Source organism: Rhinatrema bivittatum, chromosome 4 (genome assembly GCF_901001135.1).
Source record: "Rhinatrema bivittatum chromosome 4, aRhiBiv1.1, whole genome shotgun sequence".
Lineage (NCBI taxonomy): Eukaryota > Metazoa > Chordata > Amphibia > Gymnophiona > Rhinatrematidae > Rhinatrema > Rhinatrema bivittatum.
In genome coordinates, this window is record NC_042618.1 from 71,192,545 (window position 1) to 71,218,862 (window position 26,318).

The 26,318-nt window shown below is 44.5% G+C and overlaps 1 protein-coding gene across 2 annotated transcripts in view; it reads right to left on the reverse strand.

Annotated features, from left to right (window-relative positions):
* The window catches only part of PSMC6 (proteasome 26S subunit, ATPase 6), a 92,987-nt gene extending 82,855 nt beyond the window's left edge, over nucleotides 1-10,132 (reverse strand). For both annotated transcript variants that reach the window (XM_029598316.1, XM_029598315.1), the window contains exons 1-2: nucleotides 9,975-10,132; nucleotides 8,740-8,819 (exon numbers count right to left, since the gene is read on the reverse strand). In XM_029598316.1, coding sequence (XP_029454176.1) covers nucleotides 8,740-8,819; nucleotides 9,975-10,101 — 207 coding nt within the window. In that variant the 5' untranslated portion in view covers nucleotides 10,102-10,132. The remainder of the gene's footprint in view (nucleotides 1-8,739; nucleotides 8,820-9,974) is intronic.
* Between the last annotated feature and the right edge of the window lie 16,186 nt (nucleotides 10,133-26,318).

Here is a 26,318-nt window from a genome sequence, read left to right on the forward strand (position 1 = left end):
AACAAGAAAAACAAGTTCATTGAAAGTGTAAATACATGTGTGAATAAGAGTGAGCTGATCAATGTATTTGGATTTTCAGAAAGCATTTGATAAAGTCCCTCATTAGAGCCTCACAGATAGATGGGAAGAGAAGAGGTATTCACAACAGATAATAAAGTGAGTCAAGGCATTCCTCATGTCTAGCTTAAAAGGTACAGAAGTCTATACAACATAACACTAGTAACATAGAAACAACGGCAGAAAAGGACCAAAAGATTCACCCTCTCTGCCCAGCAAGCTTATGCCAGAATCTGCTGCAGTGTAGGTTACCCCCATGCTTATCAGTTTACCAGACCGAAAAAGTCAGGGCCCTCGGACGCTGTTTGAATCCAATGTCCCTCAACCGTTGCCATGAAAGCAGAGAGCAATGTTGGAGTTGCATCAAAGTATCAGGTTTACCGATTAAAGGTAGTAAGCGCCACATCAGCAAGTTACTCCCATGTTTATTTGTTCCCCAAACCGTCATAGTCGGGACCCTCGTTGGTTGCTGTCTGAATCCACTACTGTTGAAGCAGAGAGCGATAATGGAGTTGCATTAACAGTATCAAGGCTTACTTGTTAAAGGGTAGCAACTGCCACACCGGCAAGTTACTCCCATGCACTCAACATCTAGCCTTTAGGGATCCACAGTGTTTACCTCATGCCCCTTTGAATTCCTTCACTGCTTTCATCTTCATCTCTTCTGGAAGGGCATTTCAGGCATCCACCACCCACTCCATGAAGAAATATTTCCCGATACTGGATCTGAGTCGCCCTCCCTGGAGTTTCATTTCATGACCCCTAGTTCTATTGTTTTCTTTCCAACGGAAAAGGTTTGGTGATTGTGCATCATTACAACCTTTCAGGTATCTGAAGGTCTGTATCCTCCCTCCCCTACACCTCCTCTCTTCCAGGGTGTACATATTCAGATCCTTCAGCCTCTCCTCATAAGCCCTCAAATGCTGACCCCTCACCATTTTAGTCGCTCTTCTTTGAACCACTATCCTGACTTTATCCTTTTTGAGATAGGGGCACCAGTATTGAACGCAGTACTCCAGGTGAGGCCTCACCAAGGACCAGACCAAAGGCATTACCACCTCTTTTCTTACTCGTTATTCCTCGCTGTATGCAGCCCAGCATTCTTCTGACTTTAGCTAGCGCCTTGTCACACTGTTTCATCATCTTCAGATCAGACACTATCCACCAAGGTCCCTCTCCCAGTCCATGCGAATTAGTCTTTCATCGCCTATCACAAAGCTATTTTGGATTGCTGCACCCCAAACACATGACTTTGCACTTCTTGGCATTGAATCCCAGCTGCCAAATCTTTGACTACTCTTCAAGCTTTCTTAAATCACTTTTCATTCTCTCTACTCCTTCAGGCATGGTTATTCTGTTGCAGATCTTAGTATCATCGGCAAATAGACAAGCTTTACCTTCTATCCCTTCCGCCAGGTCGCTCACAAAGATATTGAACGGAATCAGTCCCAAAACCGATCCCTGTGGCACTCCGCTTAACAACTTTCTTTCTTCAGAGCAGGTTCCATTTACCATTACACCCTGTCTCCTGTCAGTCAACCAGTTTGCAATCCATGCTACTACCTTGGCACCCACTCCCTAGCTTCTCATTTTGTTCACGAGTCTATGTGGGACCATATCAAAAGCTTTACTAAAATCCAAGTAAATCACATCAAGCACTCTTCCCTGATCCAATTCTTTAGTCACCCAATCAAAAAATAAAAATAAAAAAAAATCAGTTTTTTCTGATAGGATCTTCCCCTGGTGAATCCATGCTGCCTTGGGTTGAGCAACCCACCAGACTGTAGATAGTTCACTAATCTTCCCTTCAGCTGTCTCCATTAATTTTCCTACTGCCAAGGTAAGACTAACCGTCCTGTAGTTTCCAGCTTCCTCTGCTCCCACTCTTTTGAAGCGGGACCACCGTTCTTCTCCAATCTTCTCCCATTTCCAGGTATCTATTGAACAGGTCCTTCAGTGGACCCACCAGCACATCTGAGCTCCCTCAGTATTTTAGGATGTGTCTCATCCAGCCCCATGGCCTTGTCCACTTTCAGTTTTCCTAGCTCTTTCCATACATTTTCTGTAAACAAAGTTTTTACTCCACCCTCATTCACAGTCTTCATAACTAGTGACGGTCCTTCTCCAGGCCTTTTTTAATGAACACCAAACTGAAGTATTTGTTTAATAATTCAGCCATTTCTGCAACTCTCTCCACACATTGATCTTTGTCACCTTTCAATTTCACTATACCATGTCGGACCTCTCTCTGATATATCTGAAAGGTTTTGTCACCTCGCTTTACTGCTTTGGCAATCCTTTCTTCCGCCTGACTTTTTGCTTTCTTGATTTCTTTCTTCGTTTCCCTCAGTTTCACTAGATATTCTTCAGTGTTCATCTTTTTGGCATCCTTTATATTTCTTGAATGCTGTTCTTTTTGCTTTTATTTTATCAGCCACCTCCTTTGAGAACCAGATCAGTTTCTTATTTCTCTTAGAAAAGTAAACAAAAGTAACAGATTTGTTGCCTTTGTAATTGCTCCTTTTAGTTTGGCCCACTATTGTTCCAACTCCCTCATTTTCTCCTAGTCTATTTATTTTATTTAAAACTTTTCTATACCGACATTCAAAGGAATATCACATTGGTTTACACTGAACAGGAGAAACAAATAACTTTTGGAAAAGGAATTAGAAATTACATGGAACAAGGGAGAACTGGAACTTGAGTGTAAAGGAATAGCAAGAAGAGACAGGTGACAGAACCAACATATTTACAATTAGAGGAATACTTAAGGAATACAAGCTAGCGGATTATGGAATAGGGGTTGGGGGGGGAGAATGGGAGTGAAGGGAAGGTTGTGAATAGACCATAATCATAGTATGGCTTCTTTAGTTGGGTTGGGAAGGGTTAAGCGTTATAATAAAAGGCGAGGGGTAGCAGAGGAGTAGTTGAGGCAAAGTTATGAAAAGGCTTGTGAGAATAGCCAAGTTTTTAGTTTTTTCTTAAAGGTCAGGGTACAGAGTTCTTGGCGTAGGTCAGGGGGCATTGAATTCCATAAGGATGGTCCTGCTATGGACAGAGCCTGTTCTTTTGTGGCTATGAGATGGGTAAGTTTGGGGGGGTGTAGAGGGATCCTTTATATGCGGTTCTGGTAGGTCTGTTCGATGAATGGTAATGCAAGGAGTCATCTAGCCAATGGACGCTTTGGTTATGCAAGGTTTTATGAATAATAGAGAGACTCTTATGGAGGATTCTAAAGCGTATTGGGAGCCAGTGGAGGTCCATAAGTATAGGGGTAATATGGTTTTTTCTGCACGTGTTGGGGAGGATTCTGGCTGCGGCGTTTTGAAACGGTTTGATTGTGGTTGCAGGAAGGCCTAGGAGGAGGGTATTGCAATAGTCTATTCTGGTGAAAAGTGTGGCTTGGAGGACTGAGAAAGTCGTTGAAATGGAGGGGTCTTAATTTTTTTTAATACGTGAAGTTGTGGAAGCAGCCCTTCAGGGTGGTGTTAATGCATTTTTTTAGGTTCAAATGGTTGTCTAACGTGACACCAAGATCTGACATATTGGGCACTAGTTACGGGCAGGTTTGGATGTGTGAGGTTATGGTGGTCAGATGAGATGATTAGGAGTTCCGTTTTGGATGTGTTAAGGGCGAGGTTGAGACTAGTGAGAAGGTGGTTAATTGAGGTGAGGCAGTTATCCCAGGTCTTGAGGGATTTGGGGATGGATTCAGTAATGGGGATAAGGATTTGGACGATGTCCTCATAGATAAAGTGGGTAAGACCTAGGTCAGCGAGGAGTTGGCATAGGGAAAGGAGGTAAATATTGAATAGTGTAGTGGAAAGGGATGCGCCTTAGGGGACTCCTCATCTTCCAGTTCTACCTCCAGGTACGTCCCCATTTCGACAAAGTCTATTTTTGAAATTCAAACTCAGGTCTTCGTGCAACATCAAACCATACAGTTTGATAATCACTGGTGCTGAGGTGGGTACCCACCCAGACATTAGAGACATTATCCCCATTAGTGAGCACTAGGTCGAGTATAACTCCCTCCCTCGTGGGTTCCATTACCATTTGAATGGAGTCCCTTGCAGGGCATCCACTCTTTCCCTACTTCTGGTAGTTTCCGCAGAAGACTGGAAGATTAAAGTCTCCAATCAACACTTCTCCCTTCTTTCCCACCTTTTGGATGTCTTTGACCAGATCTCTGTCTAGTTCTTCCATTTGAGTCTGAGGCCTGTAAACCACTCCAGCAAAAATGTATGCACCATCTTTTTTTTTTTTTTTAGGCCGGTCCATAATGCTTCTTCTCTACCCCACATTCCTTGCAGTTCAGTTGCTTGGATATTGTTTTTAACATAAAGAGCTACGCCTCCTCCTTTTCTGTCCTTTAACAAGTTATAGCCTGGTATGACGTATCCCAAATCATGAGAATCCGTGAACTATGTCTCTGTATCAGCAATAATGTCCAACCCCACCTCCACCATTAGGGCCTGCAGGTCTGGGATTTTATTGCCCAAACTACAAGCATTTGTGGTCATAGCATTCCAATTTTTCTCCCTTGATTTTTTGCACTTCCTAGAAACCTTTTTTTTGAGCTGACTGATTTTGTTATTTTCTCTTCCCACTTCCTGTATTGCTTGGGGGTGAAATCAATTTCATTGGCCAACTTCTGTCACCCCCATTCATTAGTTTAAATGTCTGATAATTTCTCACTTAGCATCCTCCTTCCTGCTTCAGACAAATGTAGGCCATCCTTACCATAGAGCCTTTTACTGCTCCATACAAGACTCCAGCCTCCAATGTATCCAAAACCACTTTCTGTACACCAGGTTTTGAGCCAGGAATTGAAATTATCTATAAAGCATAGCTTTCCCTTTCCATGAACAGGTAATGCTTCTGATAAGGCAATAGTCTTTCCTAGATTTTGGAAATCTTTTTGTACTTCATGGATACCATTTCTATTGAGATAATTGATCCCCAGCTGGATGATAACATATCAGTTTCTATTTTCTTCTTCAATGTCTTGGCCTATCTGGTTTGCATTTCTACTAGCTGTCATCATTTCTACTAGCAGTCATCAAAAAGTGCTCTTCTGATGACTGAGTCTCCCAGCAGAAGCAGCTTTCTTTTATGACATTTGATTTTGTTGAAGGGCTTCTGGCTGAATTGGGTGACTTCACTTTTAGAAATCACGTCAAAATCTATTCTTTAGGTTTCTTCATTCTCCAATGCATAAAGCGCATTTTGTAGGGGTAACATTGGGTGTCTCTTCATCACAGGCCTTAATTCTTCCAGAGCCCACTGCTATCCAATTGTTCCTGGGTTTTTGAATCCTGGATGTCAGACATCTGTGTGAGTGGGAGTTGTTGTTACAGCATCCTGTACATCAACCCCCCACTCCCACAGAGATGTCGGACATCCAGAATTCAAAAGACCCAGGAACAAATGGATAACAGTGGTAACCAGAGAAGGTAAAGGAACAGTTAACAGAAATGTTTACAGATAGAATTACCAAGCAACAAAGTAGTGAGATCAGGGTAAGCCAGAAAGAACTCCCATGCTCCAGAACACAAACACAGAAAACTAGAGCTGTATACAGACTGCTTGAGCATGATCCACCTAAACAAGGAGTTAAGTGGGAAGCTGACAGGAACTCTGAGGTAATTCAGACACACTGACAAAATGAGAACTATATAATTAGGGACAAGAATCTGGTTTCCTAGTAACCCTTCATTTTACCTCTGACTTAAAGGAGCAGTATTTAGCTTCCTCCTACTTTTCGGGGCTGAACAATGACAGATTCTGGAGGAAAGGAGGCAATCTTCTAATGTGGATTAATAAATGGTTAAAGAATAGGAAACAGTAGGACTAAATGGTGACTTTTCCCCAACAGGGAGTGCCCCAGGGATCTACACTGGGACCAACGTTTAACATATTGAGGATACGGAAAAAGAAGTAAAGGGGGAGATGATCAAGTTTGCAGATGTCAGTTATTTCAAGTAGATAAAACATGAGCAAACTGAGGAATTTCTAGAATTTCCCTAGACCTTGCGAGACTAGGGAAGTGAGCATTTAAATCTAAGTTTCCCAACCGTGTGTCTTCAGACCTGATCAGATGTGCCATAGATAAGCCTGACTCAGATACCTAAGCTCTGCTTTCAGCACCTTTAGCAGCAAGAGACACCATCAGTGGCTCTTAAACATGTAGGAGCTCTTTTTTTTTTTTGAGAACATGTGTAATCACGCATGCCTTCTCTTCCTACATATGGGCTGATACAGTAAAGTGCGCTCTGGTGGAGCGCACTGTTAGCCTGGGTTTCGACGCGCTAGCTTTACCCCTTAAGGGGTAATAGCACGTCAAAAACGCGCAGCCAACCCCCCTGAAACTAATAGTGCCCGCAACATGCAAATGCATGTTGATGGGCCTATTAGACATTCCCGCACGATACAGAAAGCAAAATGTGCAGCGAAGCCACACATTTTACTTTCAAAAATTAACGCCTGCCCAAAGGCAGGCGCTAATTTCGGCCGGCACCAGGGAAGTGTATAGAAAAGCAGAAAAAACTGCTTTTCTGTACACCCTCCAACTTAATATTATAGCGATATTAAGTCGGAGGCCCCAAAAATAAAAAAAAAATTAAAAAGGTGCCCGTGGCCTGGAAGACGGACGCTCAATTATGCCGGCGTCCGTTTTCCAAACCTGTGGCCGTCAGCGGGCTCGAGAAAAGACGCCAGAAAAATTGAGCGTTATCTGTCAAACCTGCTGACAGCCACCATTTGTCAAAAAGGAGGCACTAGGGACGCGCTAGTGTCCCTAGCGCCTTTTACCGCAGGCCCTCATTTGAATTTTTTTTTTTTACTAAGTCGCTCGCCCAGGAGAGTGGCCTGGGCGCTCACCCGCGCTTCTTTCTGTATCGGCCTGTTAGATAGGGAAAGCATGCACTGAGAATTGGGTGTGACAGTGTTGGGAGCAGCACCAGTGAAGGAGATCTGGTAGTAGTCAAAAAAAATAACCAGGACAACTGCACACACAACATGGACTTCTCCCTGGCTCCTGTGCTTGATAATAGAGGGAACTGATCAACTATAATAGGTTCATGCGTATTTCTGCCCCCCTTCTCCCTTTGTTTTAAAAATTTGGGAGAGAAACCAGTAAGGCTTTCAGTAGTTCCCTAGCTCTTCGTGTGGCCATGAGTTCTCTCCACGTCTGCACTGCTTGCTCCACGGCAGTGTTACATAACTGTTTTATTAACATAGGTGTGCTTTGGGCATATAAAGGTTGGGAAACACTGATCTAAATGGCAGTTGAAATTTAATATGAAAAAGTGCAAAGTTATGCAGGAAAACATTTACACAATGCTAGGTTCCACTTTAGGAGTTGCCACTGAAGAACCTTGGAATCACTGCAAATACCAAAGTCCTCTGCTCATTGTAGAGAAAATCAATTGAGGTTAGGAATTATTCAGAAAGAAAGAATGTAACAGAATATCACAATGCCTTGAGTACTGTATATAGTTCTGGTCACCCACCTCAAAAAAATATAGAACTGGAAGAGCAGAAACATAAATGATAAAGGATATGGACCAGCTCCATTATGAAGAAAGGCAACAGAGATATAGTGATAGAGTAGCTAAATTAAGCCTGTAGATAAAATAAATTTCCTGTTTAGTTTCTAGCCTTTTAATGGCTGAAAGCAGAAAATTGGAGTAAAAATGATTGTACCAAGTCCAGAGTTTAAGTTGTACCCAGTACTCCTATATCTACATCTAGAAGCCAAGAGCAAAGACAGTAAAACAAGGTACAAGCTGCAGAGGCCTGCAGTCCACAGCACCTAAGATAACAGTAGAGTCTGGTATTATTGCTCAGTGAAGAGAGCAACAAGAAAATGTTGGTCTTCAGAAGAATGGGGTGTACCAGAAAAACAAGATTTAGGAAGAGCCAATCACAGACTAATCGAAGACCTTGTCAATAAAGCTGGACATGCAAGTTGGAAAAGCATATCATATCTGGGGGACAAAGACCAAAAAAATACTATTAAAAACTCCCACCATTATTCTGAGAGAATGTCTTAGTCTCCAAGAAGAGAGATGTGCATGTCAAGAATCCTTGTTCCACAAAGCTTGGCCAGCCTATTTTCATCAATACAGAGAAGGTATGTATACATTCCAACTCCGTCTTATAGAAAAAGTGGTTTGTGTATGACTGATAAACAGCTAAACATATTAGGGGTCTTCAGGTTGGAGAAGAGGACTGAAGGAACATGACAGACGTTTATAAAATCATGAGTGGTGTGCAACAAGCAGAGAAGGCTTACCCTTTCCAGTAATATTAGGACTAAGGGGTATTCCATGAAACTAACAAGTAGCAGGATTTAAAACAACTAGAATTTTTTTTTTCCAGTCAACACATAATTAAGCTGTCAAAATTGTTGCCAGAGAATGTAGTCAAAGTAGTAGTATATGAAAAAAAGAGATTCTGACAAGTTTCTAGAGGCCAGGTCCATTAAAAATTAGCAGCCAGGTAGGCCTGGGAAATTCCATCCTTTATTACTGATAGTAAACAACAAGGAATGGATCGGCCCACTACTTCTTCCAAGCAACCTGGATTAGCTCGGTCTAAAACAGGATGGTGGACTCAGATTATTGGTCTGACCCAGTATGATATTTTCTAAATGAAATAGAATACAGTCATTCCTACCTGGCCAACACTTTGCAAAGCCTTGAGGTCATTTTCAGATTTCTCATACTGCTTGGTCAGTTCTTTTAGTTGTTCTCTTACTAAAATAAGAACACAAACAAATGTCATCACTATACATAACACAGTGGGTAAGACAGAAGATCTCTACTAATGATGAAAGGAAACAAACTGAAAAATTAATTCACAAAGATTACACTGAACACTAAAAATAAAAACACTATATATATATATACATACACACACACTAAACATCATAACATTTTTTACTAAATATTCTCAAAGTGTCTTTACAACACAATCTCTCTCTATTGAGCTGTAGTGTAGAGTTCTAATAGTTGTGTAGGTCCTGGATAAAACCATAACTTTTGTAAATTGTGAGCTTCCAAGACATCTGAAGGGACTGTGATCCTGAAAGCTTAAGAGTAGACTAGTCAAAAGCAGCAGGCTGAGAACCTGGGAAACCAGGGTTCAAATCCTGTTGTCACTGTGACTTTGAGCTAAATCTAAAATAAGTACATAAATAAAACTGTACTAGAACAACTTGTTGATCCAGTAAAAGGTGTCAAAACCGATTATTTCATTACTATGCTAAAAATTGCCAGAGTCCAATTTTTAGGGCAGCGCTGCTGCACTAGTCAAGTGACAGAAATTTGCTTTCTTATTATAACTACTGCCTCAGAAGCAAGACAACTTGCTTTTGTAAGCCTGATATCTTGAAGGATTTGTCCCATTTTGTGTCTATGGGAAATATGCTTATTTGGCAGCATGACATGTGTGTTAAGGTTCGCTGTATCATGAGCATGCAAACGTTTTCTAATTTTAAAAATATCCCATTCGACCCTTTTGCTCCAGCACATTTTCCACTGCGGTTGAGCCAGGCTTTCTAACTTCAATGCGGGCATCTAAGGAAAAACAATAGTGCTGGAAAACGCCAAACTCAGCGGCGTGTGTCCCAGAGATAGCCCAGCGCGCTAGACAGACATCCACCAGTGCCTAAGAGAACAGCAACCGCAGAGATAGCGCTGAACAGGGCCTCCAGCGACTCGGACCCATGGGGTTTCAACCCGGGTAGCCACTACTCCGTCAAATCACGCTGTCTACAGGCACCCGGCCCGAGATGACACAGCGACTTGCGGCCGCAGACAAGCAGAACCTCTTCTTCTGCTGCTGCCGCTGCCGCCGCCGCCGCTCTATCCAGCCGGAGGCTGAGCTCCTCTGCCTGCGCGCGGACTCACGCTCCTTCAGCCGGCCATCAATCTCTTTATGCTCCAGCAGCTTCTTGCGGTAATCCTGCAGCGCCTTCTCCCGCGGGTCCGCCATGATGAGAAGTCGCTGCTCATAGGGAATGCCGGGAATGGCCATGGCCGCTGGGAGGACTAAATAGGCTGCAGGGGCCGCGGATTAAGGAGCGCAGAGCGGGCCACACGCACACTCTCTCGAGGTGCAGGGCTTTCGCCACAGCGCCATCTGCTGGGGAGGGGACTGGGAAGTGCACGGACAGCGGCTAAGTTTATCTTACTCAGAGAAAGTCAAGAATCAGACCAGGAAACAAGGGAAAACAATTACAATGAGAAGTACAAAGGTTAACACAGAAAATTCAAAACCTGTCACAGCAGTGGTTAAGGAGAGGTGAATTTAGCCCTAAAGAAGAGAGATAGATAATTGCAGCACAGGTTAGTACACTTTGGACAAAATAGTTTGTTTGTTTGTTTATTTATTTAGCAGTTTTATATACCGAAATTCTTGTAGGGGGTACAAATCAGTTCGGTTTACATTGAACAAAAACAGTGCTTCAAAAGTGCAAGCAATTACAATGAACATTAACAGAATTTCAAAAAGAACAATTGAGAACAATTACAGAGAACTCTGGATTCCAAACAGTTCACAGCAAGCGCAAAAAAAAATTAGTAAAACAGACAAATGCAGATTCTGTTAAAAAAAAAACACAACAGGAAATGGTTACACATCTCATGGCTGGGTTGATATGCTGATGTCTGAAGGCTTGGGTTGCCAGCTTTCAACTGTGAAAATTCTGAACACTTGGACGCAGGGCGGGCATGTCCATTAGGCGAAACTAGGCGGTTGCCTATGGCACCCACCAGTAGGGGGCACCACGCTAAAGAGCAGCAATGTGGTGTCACGAGCGCTCCGCTCTTGGCAAAGAGGAGTAAAGATTTGTCAGGCCGCAAGCAGCACGCACTGCTCGCGGCTGTGAGAAGCACATCGAAACAGGAGGCAGGGGTGGCGAAACCGGGGAGGCAGACGCAAGGTTTGCCTAGAGCGCCTGCTACCCTTGCACCGTCCCTGCTTAGATGCAAGGAGTACATAAGAAATTGCCATGCTGGGTCAGACCAAGGGTCCGTCAAGCCCAGCATCCTGTTTCCAACAGAAGCCAAACCAGGCCACAAAAATCTGGCAATTATCCAAACTCTAAGAAGATCCCATGCTACTGATGCAATTAATAGCAGTGGCTATTCCCTAAGTAAACTTGATTAATAGCCGTTAATGGACTTCTCCTCCAAGAACTTATCCAAACCTTTTATGAACCCAGCTACACTAACTACATCTTCTGGCAACAAATTCCAGAGCTTTATTGTGCGTTGAGTGAAAAAGAATTTTCTCCGATTAGTCTTAAATGTGCTACTTGCTAACTTCATGGAATGCCCCCTAGTCCTTCTATTATTCAAAAGTGTAAATAACCGAGTCACATCTACTCATTCAAGACCTCTCATGATCTTAAAGACCTCTATCATATCCCCCCTCAGCCGTCTCTTCTCCAAACTGAACAGCCCTAACCTCTTCAGCCTTTCCTCATAGGGGAGCTGTTCCATCCCCTTTATCATTTTGGTTGCCCTTCTCTGTACCTTCTCCATCTCAACTATATCTTTTTTGAGATGCGGTGATCAGAGTTGTACACAGTATTCAAGGTGTGGTCTCACCATGGAGAGATATAGAGGCATTATGACATTTTCCGTTTTATTAACCATACCCTTCCTAATAATTCCTAACATTCTGTTTGCTTTTTTGACTGCTACAGCACATTGAGCCGACGATTTTAAAGTATTAACCACTATGATGCTTAGATCTTTTTCCTGGGTAATAGCTCCTAATATGGAACCTAACATCATGTAACTACAGCAAGGGTTATTTTTCCCTATATGCAACACCTTGCACTTGTCCACATTAAATTTCATCTGCCATTTGGATGCCCAATCTTCCAGTCTTGCAAGGTCCTCCTGTAATGTATCACAGTCTGCTTGTGATTTAACTACTCTGAATAATTTTGTATCATCTGCAAATTTGATAACGTCACTCGTTGTATTCCTTTCCAGATCATTTATATATATACTAGCCGTTAAGCCCGTAACAACGGGCTACATTTAAAAAAAATTTTCGGTCCATTTCCTTCCCACTTCCTCCCCCCTCTAGTCTCCCTCCCCCCACCCCTCACTCTCTCCTCCCTCCCCCCCTCCACCTCACTCTCTCCTCCCCCCACCCATCTCACTCTCACCTCCCTCCCCCCACCTCACTCTCACCCCCCTCCCCCACTCTCTCCTCCCTTCTCTCAGCTCACTCTCTCCTTCCTCCCCTCCTCCCACCTCACTCTCACCTCCCTCCCCTCCCCCCCCAACTCACTCTCATCTCCCTCCCTCTCCTCACCTCCCTCCCCCACTCTCTCCTCCCTCCTCTCAGCGCACTCTCTCCTTCCTCCCCTCACTCACTCCCCCCTCTCTCAATCCCCTCCCCTTTCAGTCATCCACACCCGGCAGACAGGGGGGTGTCCCTCCCTCGCGCGCCGCCGCTATTGCTCCTCCCCCTCCCTCGCGTGCGTCGCCGCCGCTGCTCCTCCCGCTCCTGCTTGTTGTCGTCGTCATCGTCGCCGCGGCTACTGCTCCTCCCGCTCCTGCTCGTCGCCGCCGCTCCTGCTCCTAAGGAGCAGGCACCATTATTTTTTTCGGGCACGCTCCGCTCTGGCCGACGTGCTGCCCGCGCATGAGCGGTAGAGTTGCTCTCTACTGCGCATTTGCGGCACGTCGGTCAGGGCTCCCTTATCTAGTAGATTGAAAAGCACCGGTCCAAGTACAGATCCCTGAGGCACTCCACTGTTTACCCTTTTCCACTGAGAAAATTGACCATTTAATCCTACTCTCTGTTTCCTGTCTTTTAGCCAGTTTGTAATCCACGAAAGGACTTCGCCTCCTATCCCATGACTTTTTAGTTTTCGTAGAAGCCTCTCATGAGGGACTTTGTCAAACGCCTTCTGAAATTCCAAATACACTACATCTACCGGTTCACCTTTATCCACATGTTTATTAACCCCTTCAAAAAAATGAAGCAGATTTGTTAGGCAAGATTTCCCTTGGGTAAATCCGTGTTGATTGTGTTCCATTAAATCATGTCTTTCTATATGCTCTACGATTTTGATCTTGAGAATAGTTTCCACTATTTTTCCTGGCACTGAAGTCAGGCTCACTGGTCTATAGTTACCTGGATCACCCCTGGAGCCTTTTTTAAATATTGGGGTTATATTGGCCACCCTTCAATCTTCAGGTACAATGGATGTTTTTAATGATAGGTTACAAATTTTAACTAATAGATCAGAAATTTCATTTTTTAGTTCCTTTTCACCTTTGTCCTTCTATAAGACTATTTTTTTTAAACTTCTATTACTTACTTTTAGAGATGTGAATCGTGTGATCGATCATCTTAACGATCGATTTTGGCTGGGGGGGGAGGGAATCTGATCGTCGCGGTTTTGTTTTGTTTTTTTTTTAAATCGTTTAAATCGTAAATCGGGGGAGGGCGGGAAAACCGGCACACTAAAACAACCCTAAAACCCACCCCGACCCTTTAAAATAAATTCCCACCCTCCCGAACCCCCCCAAAATGTTTTAAATTACCTGGGGTCCAGTGGGGGGGTCCCGGCGCCATTTCTATTAACGCAGCCGTGGCCCGAGAGTGAAGATCACACCGGGACCCCCCCACTGGACCCCAGGTAATTTAAAACATTTTGGGGGGGTTCGGGAGGGTGGGGATTTATTTTAAAGGGTCGGGGTGGGTTTTAGGGTTGTTTTAGTGTGCCGGTTTTCCCACCCTCCCCCTTCCCCTCCCGATTTACGATTTTTGATGATAAATCGGGGGAATTCCTATTGTATCGCGCCTCTAACGATTTTTGACGATTTAAAATATATCGGACGATATTTTAAATCGTCAAAAAACGATTCACATCCCTACTTACTTTATTACTAGAAAACTGTGCACGAAGTAAAGTACAACCAAAAATTTCCAAATATAAAAATACCAATAACTGCCTCCCCACCATTAGGAAGAATCAAAAATGTGTCATTTATCAGATCACACAAACTTTCTAATAACTTGTTAAATTTATTTTGCCCAATTACTGTTGCTTTTCCCTTCAGTAAGTGATCAGTCTCATACAGGCCGATACAATAAAGCCACTCGGAAAACAGTCGCTCAGTCTTGAGCACCCGCTTTCCTAATGCGCACCCAGCCACCTTTCCTGAGCATACCATACAATATTTAAATGAGGGGTTGTGCTAAAAAGGATGCGCTAGGGACAACTGTGCACCCCTAGCGCCTCCTTGGCAGTGGACACCCACGAGAGGTGGCTGTCAGCAGGTTAGAAAAAAGAATGCTCAATTTTATGAGTGTCCCTTTTCCTAACCTGACCCACCGGCACACTTTTATTTTTACTTTTTTTTTTTAACCTTTTGGTTCCTCAGACTTAATATCGCCACAATATTAAGTCTGCTCCCCATACATACACACAGGGTTTCTCTCACACCAATACACATTACAGTATTTTCTGCTTTTCTGTACACTTTTTTGGGCTGCTCAGAAATTAACGCCTGGTCTGGGATGGCATTAATTTCTAAGCATTAAAATGTGCAGATCAGGCACACATTTTTTATATCTGGGGCAAATAGTTAATAACCTCATCAACATGCATGTGCATGAGATGAGCGATAGTAGTTTCGGGGAGAGGTTTGACGCACGTTTTAGACACGCTAAACCCCTTGGTTGTGGACGCGCGTCAAATCGCAGGTTAAACAGTGCGCTCAGCTGAGTGCACTGTATTGTATCGGCCTGATAGTAAGACATAGATGATGGCAGATAAAGCCCAAACTGGTCCATCCACGCTGCCCAGTTGAGATTTCTCTGCTTTAGGTAAATGAGCACACACATTCTCACATGCAACCCAACACCAACTTCCCCCCACTATCTTGTTTTTTTTCACCCGATATCACACCCTTATTGTAACGTGCGTTGAGTGAGGGCTTGGCCACCAGAAAGCCATGAGTAAATTGAATTATAATTACAATATACCAAACCAAAACAGCACTGCCAGCTCACAAAAATAAATTCCCTACCTAAGAAAAGACAACACTACAAATATTAAGCCTGACCCTAAAACACCAATACAAATATTAGAAAACAGAACAAGCAAGGCTGTTTGAGATCCCAACACAGAAACTACAAGCTTCCAGGTCACACATGTAAACGCAGACAGACCCTCACCAAAAACAGAAAAAAAGTGACCATAAAGTATAAATAGAAACATGCAGCTGGAAACTTCTACAAGCCAAATTCTGTATATAATGCAAGAATGGAAAAACAGAAACATCACCATTCCTCACAAAACAAACAATAAAACCAATAAAAAAAATAAGACATCTTAATAGTAAAACCATATTTTAATATGATTCAAAAAATTTTCAATATGATTCATAAATATTTCAAAAGAGCTGATGAATAGGATAATATCTAATAATTAATAACTCAAATAAAAAATGTTAAAAATTTACCATCACCAATATTTCAAAACAGCAGACATCAAATAAAGTCCAAAAATTCAAACAAATAGGGATAAAAAAATATCCCCTGCTCTCCTTTGATTTCCAGTCACCCTTAAAATGCCCTGCTTTAGTGGAGGGGAGGCAGAGTGCACACTTTATCCTTTCTCTCTCTCACACACTCCCTAACACACACGTTTGTTCTCTCTTTCACAAACACATTCATACACAGGCAAAACATACACTCACAAGCCTTCTCTTATATACTCAATCTCACACATTCATACACAGGCTCTCATACACTCACAAGCCTTCTCTTATATACTCAATCTCATACATGCAAACAGGCTCTCCCACACACTCATTGGCTCTTTTCCTCACATATATACAGGCTCTCACACACTTGCTGGCTCTTTCACACTCAAGGGTGCTCTCTCCCTCACATACACAGGTTCTCTCTCCACCACACCCCATAAGCTCTCACCACACACAAACAGGCTGTCTCTTCCTCACACATACTCACTGGTGCTTTCTTGCTCACACACATAGGTTTTCTCACACGCACTGGTTCTTTCCCCACCATACACACGCACATATACATAGGCTGTCTCACACTGATAGGTTCTTCCCCTCCTTCCGCTCTCTCACACTCCTGGCGCTCTCGCTCCCCATACATACACACACAGGGGTTCTCTCACACGCAGAGGCTCTCGCTCCTTCTCCCCCACACACAGGCTCTCAGACTCTCACACTCACTGGTAATCTCTCTCCCACACATACACAGGCTTTTTCACACACACCCCCCACCACACAAACACACACTCATACACCTCCTCTCACTCACTGGCTCTCCCACACATATACATAGGCTTTCTCATACTTTGGGCCTCTTCTTCAGCACACCCACACCCATCTGGACCTCTTGTTTTGCTGCAGCGGGAGGGGAGGTGGCGGTTGCCTTTACTTATTGCAGCACAGGAGGAAGGAGAGGTACTGGCAGCCCCGCTTCTTTGTTTTGCCGTGGGCGAGAGTTGAGGAATTAGTGGCTTCATGGAGGCCTTTTCTTTTTTTCGCCACAAGCGGGAGGGAAGGTGTTAGCGGCTCTACAGGCCTTTTGTTATTGATCCACTAGTGTGAGGCGAGGTGCCGGCAGTCCCGCTAAGCACTTTTTTATTTTATTTTTTAACTTAAGACCGTGGATGGGAAGGTAGGTGCGGGCAAGAGGTAATGCATGGCTTTCTCTTTTTTCGCCTTGGGCAGGAGGTGAGGCATTGGCGCGGGACTTTTTCTTTTTTTTCGATGCGGGCAGGAGGTGAGGCACCGGCGGCCTCACAGGGCCATCTTTTGTTTTGCCGCGGTGGGAGGGAAGGTGTCATTGGCCCCATGGAGCCTTTTGTTGATCCATGGGCATGCGGCAAAGTGCCAGTAACCCCGCTGAACCTTTTTTTTTTAATTTAATTTGGGCCGCTGGTGGAAGGTAGGTGCTGGCGGCCGAGATTGCAGCAAGGAAAGGGGGGAGTCGTGCATAGGCAGGCAACTTTCAGGAGGTACAGCGCCACCCTTGGCTGTGGAGTTAAACCACAGCTCCTTCAAGTTAGGTGACCAGATGTGATGCGATGCAGAAAATAGTTGCTGCACTGAACTGGAGGGTTAAAATCTGGAAATTGTGTAAAGTCTTACTGAACATGCACAGACATTCCCATGCACACAGTCTGCCTCATGAGTCCCTCAGTCTCTTCCAGAGCTTAAGCTTTGTAAATATCTGTGCCCCTCTGAAGTGGCCGAAGAGTTCCGTGATTAGTGGGAGATAATCTCTGTCCTTCTTGGTAATTACATTGAGCCTACAATAATCAATGCCAGGGCATAGTGAGTCATATTTTTTACCAACAAAGAAGAAACCGTTTCCAGCAGGTGATGAAGATGGACGAATGAACCCCGTCTAGGTTCTCTTTGATATATTTTGACATTGCCTCTGTTTCAGGCATGGAGAGAGGGTAGACTCTATCCTTGGGAGGAATTTTCCCTGAAACCAAATCAATGGGGCAGTTGTAGGAATGATGTGGTAGAAGGATTTCTGCCTGCTGTTTGCTGAAGACATCCACATAGGTTGCATATTGAGGTGGCAGGCCAGGTAACTCCAGGGTAATGGCTCAGGCGAGGGGAATAATAGGCAAGACCTTAGAAAGGGCAATGGGAACTCCACTGGGAGATCTGTAAGGTCCTCAATCAATGTAGGATTGATGCAGCATGAACCAAGGCAAACCTACGATAATGGTGTTGCCCAATTTGGAGAGTACATTCAAGCTAATCTGTTCTCCATGAAGGAGACCAGTCTGCATAGAGAGTAGTGCGGTAACCATCATGTTGCGTCCAGGCAGTTCTCCATAAACCGAAGAGATTGTGAACGCTGTGTCCAGTGGAACAGTAGGGAAACCGTACCACCACACCAGAGATTCATCAATGAAATTGCCACCAGCACCGGTGTTGAGAAAGGCTTGAGAATCAAACTGGGTTTCCCTGAAGGAAAGGCATATCAGTACTAGGATTTGAGGAGAGGAGCCTAGGTCAACCTAGGGTGGTCTCTCCCACCAGTCCTAAGTCCTGGAGTTTCCCAACTTGGCTAGGCATTGGGTAACAAAGTTCCCAGGCATGGCACAGTACAGGCACAGATTGAAGCTTCTGCCCCTTTGTTTCTCTTCTGGAAACAACTTGAGGCAATCCACCTGCATGGATTCTTCCTGCAATGGGCCCGGTTCAGAAGGGGATCTGGTAGTCAATGGGCACTGAAAACTGGGGTTGAGATGAATGGGGCGATGAGCCAAGCCCCTCTCATGAGCCCTTTCCTAGAATCTGAGGTCCAAGCAGATTTCCAGACTGATTAGTCCCTCCAAGGTAGCAGGCAAAACTCAGCCAGCCAACTCATCTTTGATACATTTGGACAACCTTTGCCTGAAGTTGGCGGTTAAGCTGTCGTTGCTCCATTAGAGCTCAGATGCCAGTGAGGGGAAATGAACGGCATATTATGCTATGGACTGGGAGTCTTACCGAGTCTGGAGAAGCTTCGTTGCCATGCAAGATGTGTGGCCAAGTTTGTCAACTATCATGGGAAATTCCAGCAAGAAGTTGCCCAGCTCTCTTAGGAGTTGATCTTCTCTCTTCCAGAGGGGTGAAGCCTAGGCTAAGGTGGACCCTCACAACAGAGACAGGATATATGTAACCTTGAAGTGATGGAAAGAGGGATGCTTGCAACTCAAACTGCATCCGGCATTAAAGAAGCTTCTACACTTTGTTGGATCCCCATCATATCTAGGAGGTGGCAGATGAAGCATGGGAGTAGCAAGCCATGCAGGAGATGCCGGAGCAGGTGCTGAGGGAGCTGGACAAGTAGCCAGATCCTGAAGAAAGTTCGCCATCATATTCAGTTGGTCCTGTTGCTGCTTCAGCTGGTGAGCGATGGCAGAGGCTTGGGATAAGTCTGCCAAACTCATTCCAGCAAACTGTGATGAATAGCGGGGGAGTGAGTCCTTAGTGCTGTGGTGTAGTTGACACAGCCTCGTAGGCGAACTATGAGGCCTATGCCAACAGCTGGCAAATGCGCTCTGAAGTGTGACAGACTGGAGTTTCACCTATATGAGCTGCCTCCTCCGCAGGTTGATCCCTTGGGTTCTGGTGGCCAGCAGGACTTAAGCAGGTCCCTAGCATGAAGAATCCAAGAACATGCTGGGGTCAGGAGAGGCAGCAGACTAGAGATACCAGGAATGGTCATGGTAATGTGTTGCTACTTGGCCTCCCAATGACCTTCCTTAGACCTCTACAACTTTTACAAAATGCAACTGCAAGGTTATTAACTGGATCGAAGAAATTCGACCATATAATGCCAATTCTGAATTCTTTACATTGGCTACCCATTAAAGAAAGGATAGAATTTAAAGTCTTATGCTGTTTACATAAGTCTTTAAATAATGAAAAAATAGAGTGGCTTAACGTCACAATTCATCTTTACACACCCCCAAAGAAGTTTGAGATCATCGAATCAAGGATTGCTCGTAGTGCCCTCTATGTGTACAGCACATCTCAGTGAAGTTAGAGATAGAGCCATATCCATTGCAGGCCCAAAATTGTGGAATACTATCCCTGCTGAATTGAGAATGCAAGGAGATTTATTAATTTTTTGAAAACAATTAAAAACTTGGTTGCTTGAGAAGGCATTCAAAGAGGTTATTGGGGGACGGATAATATTTCTAAGCAGCTAACGTGTATATTAAGACTGTGAAGGTATTTAATTTTATCATTACTATCCTTCTGTGATTTTTTAGTCTAACTTCATTGTTTATTATATAATTTTTACCCTCTATTTTTATTTTATTAGTATTTAATTTTATTAGTTTTAAGTTATATATTCTTTACTCATTTTATTAAACTGTTTAATAGCGAAAAAACAAAGAAGATCAGTGTATCAAATGACTTTTATTAGAACTTGACTATTCCTTGACTATTCTTTGGCCTGACCTCCTGATACTATTACCTTGGACATGACTACACTTGCCTGCTTCCTGGACCTGACCAATGCCTTGGACCTGACCATGCTTGCCTGCTGCCTGGACCTGACTATGCTTGCTTGTCACCTGCCCCAACCCTTGGCTCGTTTATTTACAGACTTTTTATTTTTTATTTTTATATAGTGTCATTCTAACTTATAATCATAACGGTTTGCAATGTTAAAAAAGTTTAAGAACAAATAAATAATCATAAGACAGGTTAATCATAGATACAAATGGCTTAAACAATTTAATGGACCCAAAAAACAAAGCGGAAGCCGATCCAATATTGCTGAGTAGCGAAAAAAACAAAGAAGATCGGTGTATCAAATGACTTTTATTAGAACTTATCCCAATTCTGGCCGAGTTTCGCTCACACAGGAGCTGCCTCAGGGGCTACTGTATAGATGGGTGCTTGATTATGGAAACTTCAATGCAAAATCATCATAATATATTTATAGCGATTCCTGACACCGTTAATACAGTCATTCCCGCAGATATGACTTATTCAGAGTTTCATAATGGCACCAGGTAAAATAGGCAATATATCAATATATATATATATATATACGCGCTGCAGTTCCCTGCTAATGTTTGCAATGTTTGTTTGAATACGGGAGAGTTGTCCCCTTGATATTTGTTCTGACATACGGCACTGCACAATTTTGATATATTGCCTATTATACCTGGTGCCGTTATGAAACTCTGAATAAGTCATATCCGCGGGAATGACTGTATAAACGGTGTCAAGAATCGCTATAAATATATTATGATGATTTTGCATTGAAGTTTCCATAATCAAGCACCCATCAAGCACACATCCTTCAAAAATTGGAAGAAGGATCCATCTGAAGAAAATAGGATAAAGCATAGGCATTGTCAAGTTAAGTGTAAAACATTGATAAGACAGGCGAAGAGAGAATTTGAAATGAAGTTGGCCATAGAGGCAAAAACTCATAATAAAAACTTTTTAAAATATTTCCGAAGCAAGAAACCTGTGATTGAGTCGGTTGGACCATTAGATGACAGAGGGGTTAAAGGGGCTCTTAGGGAAGATAAGGCCATTGCAGAAAGACTAAATTAATTCTTTGCTTCCATGTTTACTAATGAGGATGTTGGGGAGATACCAGTTCCGGAGATGGTTTTCAGGGGTGATGAGTCAGACGAACTGAACGAAATCACTGTGAACCTAGAAGATGTAGTAGGCCAGATTGACAAACTAAAGAGTAGCAAATCATCTGGACCAGATGGCATGCATTTCCCAATGAAATTTCTGATTTATTAGTTAAAATTTGTAACCTATCATTAAAATCATCCATTGTACCCGAAGACTGGAGGGTGGCCAATGTAACCCCAATATTTAAAAAAGGCTCCATGGGCGATCCGGGTAACTATAGACCAGTGAGCCTGACTTTAGTGCCGGAAAAAATAGTGGAAACTATTCTCAAGATCAAAATCGTAGAGCATATAGAAAGACATGGTTTAATGGAAGGCAGTCAACACGGATTTACACAAGGGAAGTCTTGCCTAACAAATCTGCTTCATTTTTTTGAAGGGGTTAATAAACATGTGGATAAAGGTGTAGAGTATTTAGATTTTCAGAAGGCATTTGACAAAGTCCCTCATGAGAGGCTTCTAAGAAAACTAAAAAGTCATGGGATAGGAGGTGGTGTCCTTTCGTGGATTACAAACTGGTTAAAAGACAGGAAACAGAGAGTAGGATTAAATGGACAATTTTCTCAGTGGAAAAGGGTAAACAGTGGAGTGTCTCAGGGATCTGTACTTGGACTGGTGCTTTTCAATATATATATAAATGATCTGGAAAGGAATACAGTGAGTGAGGTGATCAAATTTGCGGAGGATACAAAATTATTCAGAGTAGTTAGATCACAAGCGGATTGTGATACATTACAGGAGGACCTTGCAAGACTGGAAGATTTGGCATCCAAATGGCAGATGAAATTTAATGTGGACAAGTGCAAGGTGTTGCATATAGGGAAAAATAACCCTTGCTGTAGTTACACGATGTTAGGTTCCATATTAGGAGCTACCACCCAGGAAAAAGATCTAGGCATCATAGTGGATGATACTTTAAAATCGTCGGCTCAGTGTGCTGCAGCAGTCATAAAAGCAAACAGAATGTTAGGAATTATTAGGAAGGGAATGGGTAATAAAACGGAAAATGTCATAATGCCTCTATATCGCTCCATGGTGAGACCGCACCTTGAATACTGTGTACAATTCTGGTCGCCGCATCTCAAAAAAGATATAGTTGTGATGGAGAAGGTACAGAGAAGGGCAACTAAAATGATAAAGGGGATGGAACAGCTCCCCTATGAGGAAAGGCTGAAGAGGTTAGGGCTGTTCAGCTTGGAGAAGAGATGGCTGAGGGGGGATATGATAGAGGTCTTTAAGATCATGAGAGGTCTTGAATGAGTAGATGTGAATCAGTTATTTACACTTTCGAATAACAGAAGGACTAGGGGGCATTCCATGAAGTTAGCAAGTAGCACATTTAAGACTAATTGGAGAAAATTCTTTTTCACTCAACGTACAATAAAGCTCTGGAATTTGTTGCCAGAGGATATGGTTATTGCAATTAGTGTAGCTGAGTTCAAAAAAGGTTTAGATAAGTTCTTGGAAGAGAAGTCCATTAACGGCTATTAATCAAGTTTACTTAGGGGCGGATTTTAAGAGCCCTGCTCACCTAAATCCGCCCAAATCCGGGCGGATTTAGGCGAGCAGGGCCCTGCGCGCCGGTGCGCCTATGTTCAATAGGCCTACCGGCGCGCGCAGACCCCGGGACTCGCGTAAGTCCCGGGGTTTGGCGAGGGGGGCGTGTCGGGGGCGGGCTCGAGCCGAGCGGCGTTTAGGGGGCATGTCGGCAGCGTTTTGGGGCGGGCCCGGGGGCGTGGTTACGGCCCGGGGCGGTCCAGGGGCGTGGCCGCGCCCTCCGGACCCGCCCCCAGGTTGCGTCCCGGCGTGCTAGCGGCCCGCTGGCGCGCCGGGACGCATAAATCCCCCGACAAAGGTAAGGAGGGGGTTTAGACAGGGCCGGGCAGGTGGGTTAGGTAGAGGAAGGGAGGAGAAGGTGAGGGGAGGGTGTTAGAGGATGCCCTCCGAGGCCGCTCCGATTTCGGAGAGGCCTCGGAGGGAACGGGGGTAGGCTGCGCGGCTCGGCGCGCGCCAGCTATACAGAATCGATAGCCTTGCGCGCGCCGATCCAGGATTTTAGCGGCTACGCGCGTATCTACTAAAATCCCGCATACTTTTGCTTGCGCCTGATGCGCCAGCAAAAGTACGCCTATTCGCGCGGTCTGAAAATCTACCCCTTAGGGAATAGCCACTGCTATTAATTGCATCAGTAGCAAGGAACCTTCTTAGTGTTTGGGTAACTGCCAGGTTCTTGTGGCCTGGTTTGGCAAGTTCTTATGTTCTTATACAGTAGCCCCTGAGGCAGCTCCTGTGTGAGTGAAACTCGGCCAGAGTCGGCCAAGTTCAGGTGACAAGCAAGCATAGTCAGGTCCAGGCAGCAGGCAAGCATGGTCAGGTCCAAGGCATTGGTCAGGTCCAGGAAGCAGGCAAGTGGAGTCATGTCCAAGGTAATAGTTAGTACCAGGAGGTCAGGCCAAAGAATAGTCAAGGAGACACTGGATAAGACGAGCTGGGCAAGACAAGGCTGGATAAGGTAGGCTGGGCAAGGCTGGAACTCAGGAATGCAGGAGCAACATGCACTGTTCTTAGACAGGAGAACTGTTGCTGAGGCAAGGAAGAGTGCTACAGCCGAACCTTATATAGTGGAATTGGTGATGTCATCAATAGGTGCCACAAGGTAGCTTTCCCGCCACGGGACCTTTATGAGGCATCAAATTGTGCGCACGCCTAAGGGAGGTCTCAGAAAGTGCTGTGCCACTGCATTGGCGGTGTCGGGAGCAGAGGAGAGATGGTGGCTGGCAACGCCTTGACCGCGCAGGACCAAAGCCCTAGTCTGGCACAGAAGTGTTGGGAGCTGATCTGTAGTTGCTTGGATGCCTGGAGCAGAACTTCTCAACCTTTCTGTTGCCCTATAAGATGAATGGATCGATGATTGGTGTACCCCCAAAGACTAAACAAGTTGTTTACAACCTCTAGATCCAAGGATCTCTTGTATAGCTGTTGCACTCTGCTGAGACAGTCTGCTAATATGTTCTAAATTCCTGGAAGGTAGGTTATATGGAAACGGGTGTTGTGATGATTGACCTTCATTCAAATCCACAGGGCTTCTTTGCTGAGTGCGTACAAGTCCATTCCTTCTTGCTTGCTGAAGTAGAACATAGCCACCTAGTTGTCTGTCTGGATCAAGAGTCACTTTCTTGAGAGTAAAGGAGAGAAAGCCCTTAGTGTATAATGGATGGCACATAATTTTAAGAGGTTGATTTGCAGATAACTGACGGGGACCAAATCTCTTGGGTCCACAACACATTGGTGTGTTCTCCTGACCCCCTAGTGGAGCTGTTCATAGATAAGGTCATGTAATGATTGGCCATTTATATGATGACCCTGTGACCAACCCCACTTACCCCGAATATTGGGAGCCTGCCATGCGGGTTGGACACTGCCATCCTGCCAGCTGGAATGCCATCACATCTCCCCTTGGGTGCGCACACCACAGCACGTCATAGGCTCCACAGTGTGAACCAGAGCCATGGCGCCTCCTTGATGACATTGGCATGGCTGAGAATTTAATCCCCAGCTATGCTTCCCATTAGCATCCCAGCAACAGGTCCTTCTGCCTTACAGTGCATGTTGTAGATCCCTACATTGCCTCATTCCAGCCCACCTTGCCTTGTCTCATTCCAGCCTGCCTTGCCTCGTCCATTCCACGTTGCCTCGCCTCGTCCATCCCACGTTGCCTCATCCCATCTGCCCTGCCTTCCCTGCCAGCTCCTATCCAGTCTCCTCTTTGGATTGCTCTCCCATGCTCTGACTTTGATGTTGCATGTTCTCTGCTAGTCCTGACCCATACCTGGATTTGTTGCTGTTGAATGCCACCTGCCTGACCTTGGCTCGCCTAATGATTTCATCTGCCTGCTCTCCGGGACTCTTACTTAAGTCTTGCCAGCCCCCGCACCTAAAGGCTCAACTTGTGGGGAACAGGGTTGGTATAGGAGAAACTCGTCCTTGTCTAAGCTCAGGCAGATTCGCCAGCTATCAGCGAGGGTCTCGCAAGTTCTTCTGTAAGGCTGCATGAATCACACCACAGCCAGAAGGACTCACACCCCATGTCAAGTTGCTGAGGCCATGAGCTTAGCAGACTTGCCCTCAGCCCAGGCCACACTGGGATTGTCCATTCAAATACAACAGTAGTAGGAGCAGCTAAACCAAATTACCGGCTTACTCATGGTCTGGCTAGCCGGATGGATGCCATACAGGCCTGACTTTCTGTCACTGCCTCCATCGCCTTCTCCAGCTCTAGTCAGTGCCGCAGGACCAATGCCGCACTTGTCCCCGTCACTCAGATACAATGAAGATCCTAAGGCCTGCCGGGGATTCTTGAACCAATGCCTTTTGCATTTTGAGCTTCAGGCTCTCAGCTTTCCTTCAGACCAGACCAAGATCACCTTTATCTTGTCTCTGCTGACCAGCTTGGCCCTTCTGTGAGCTTTCCCTCTCTGGGAGTGGGATGACCCGTCCATGAGGAATTTACAGGAGTTCTGGCATGTCTTCAATGAGCCAGGACACTCTTCTTCTGCAGCCACCGAGTTGCTTTGGCTCCAACAAGGGTCCAGGACTGCTGGAAAGTATGCCTCTGAATTTTACTGAAATGATGAGAGTCTTACAGATATCTTCTGGCAGGGAGTAGAAGAGCATATCAAAGATGAGCTTGCAGGCCAAGGAGACTTTATGGGTCTTGAGGAGCTCATCACCCTGTGTATAAGAATTGATATTCAATTTCAAGAATGCTCCAGTGAGAAGGATGCCACCCAAAGTTGGCTCCCAAGTTCCAATCTCCACTACATGCACCTTCCAAAGACTCAGTCCTAGTCCTGGGCCTGGGCTATTGTAGTTCTCTGAATAAAGCCAACAGCTGAGGAGAAAAGCTTTTTTATTAAATACTTCAAAATAATATAATAAAGCCTTATAGAGAGAGAGACTAGCAGAGCACTACACAAAGCACCAGTATAAAACTCTCTCTCAAATTATTTCACTGATAATAAGACAGCAAATAGGGTTTTACACTTGTTTC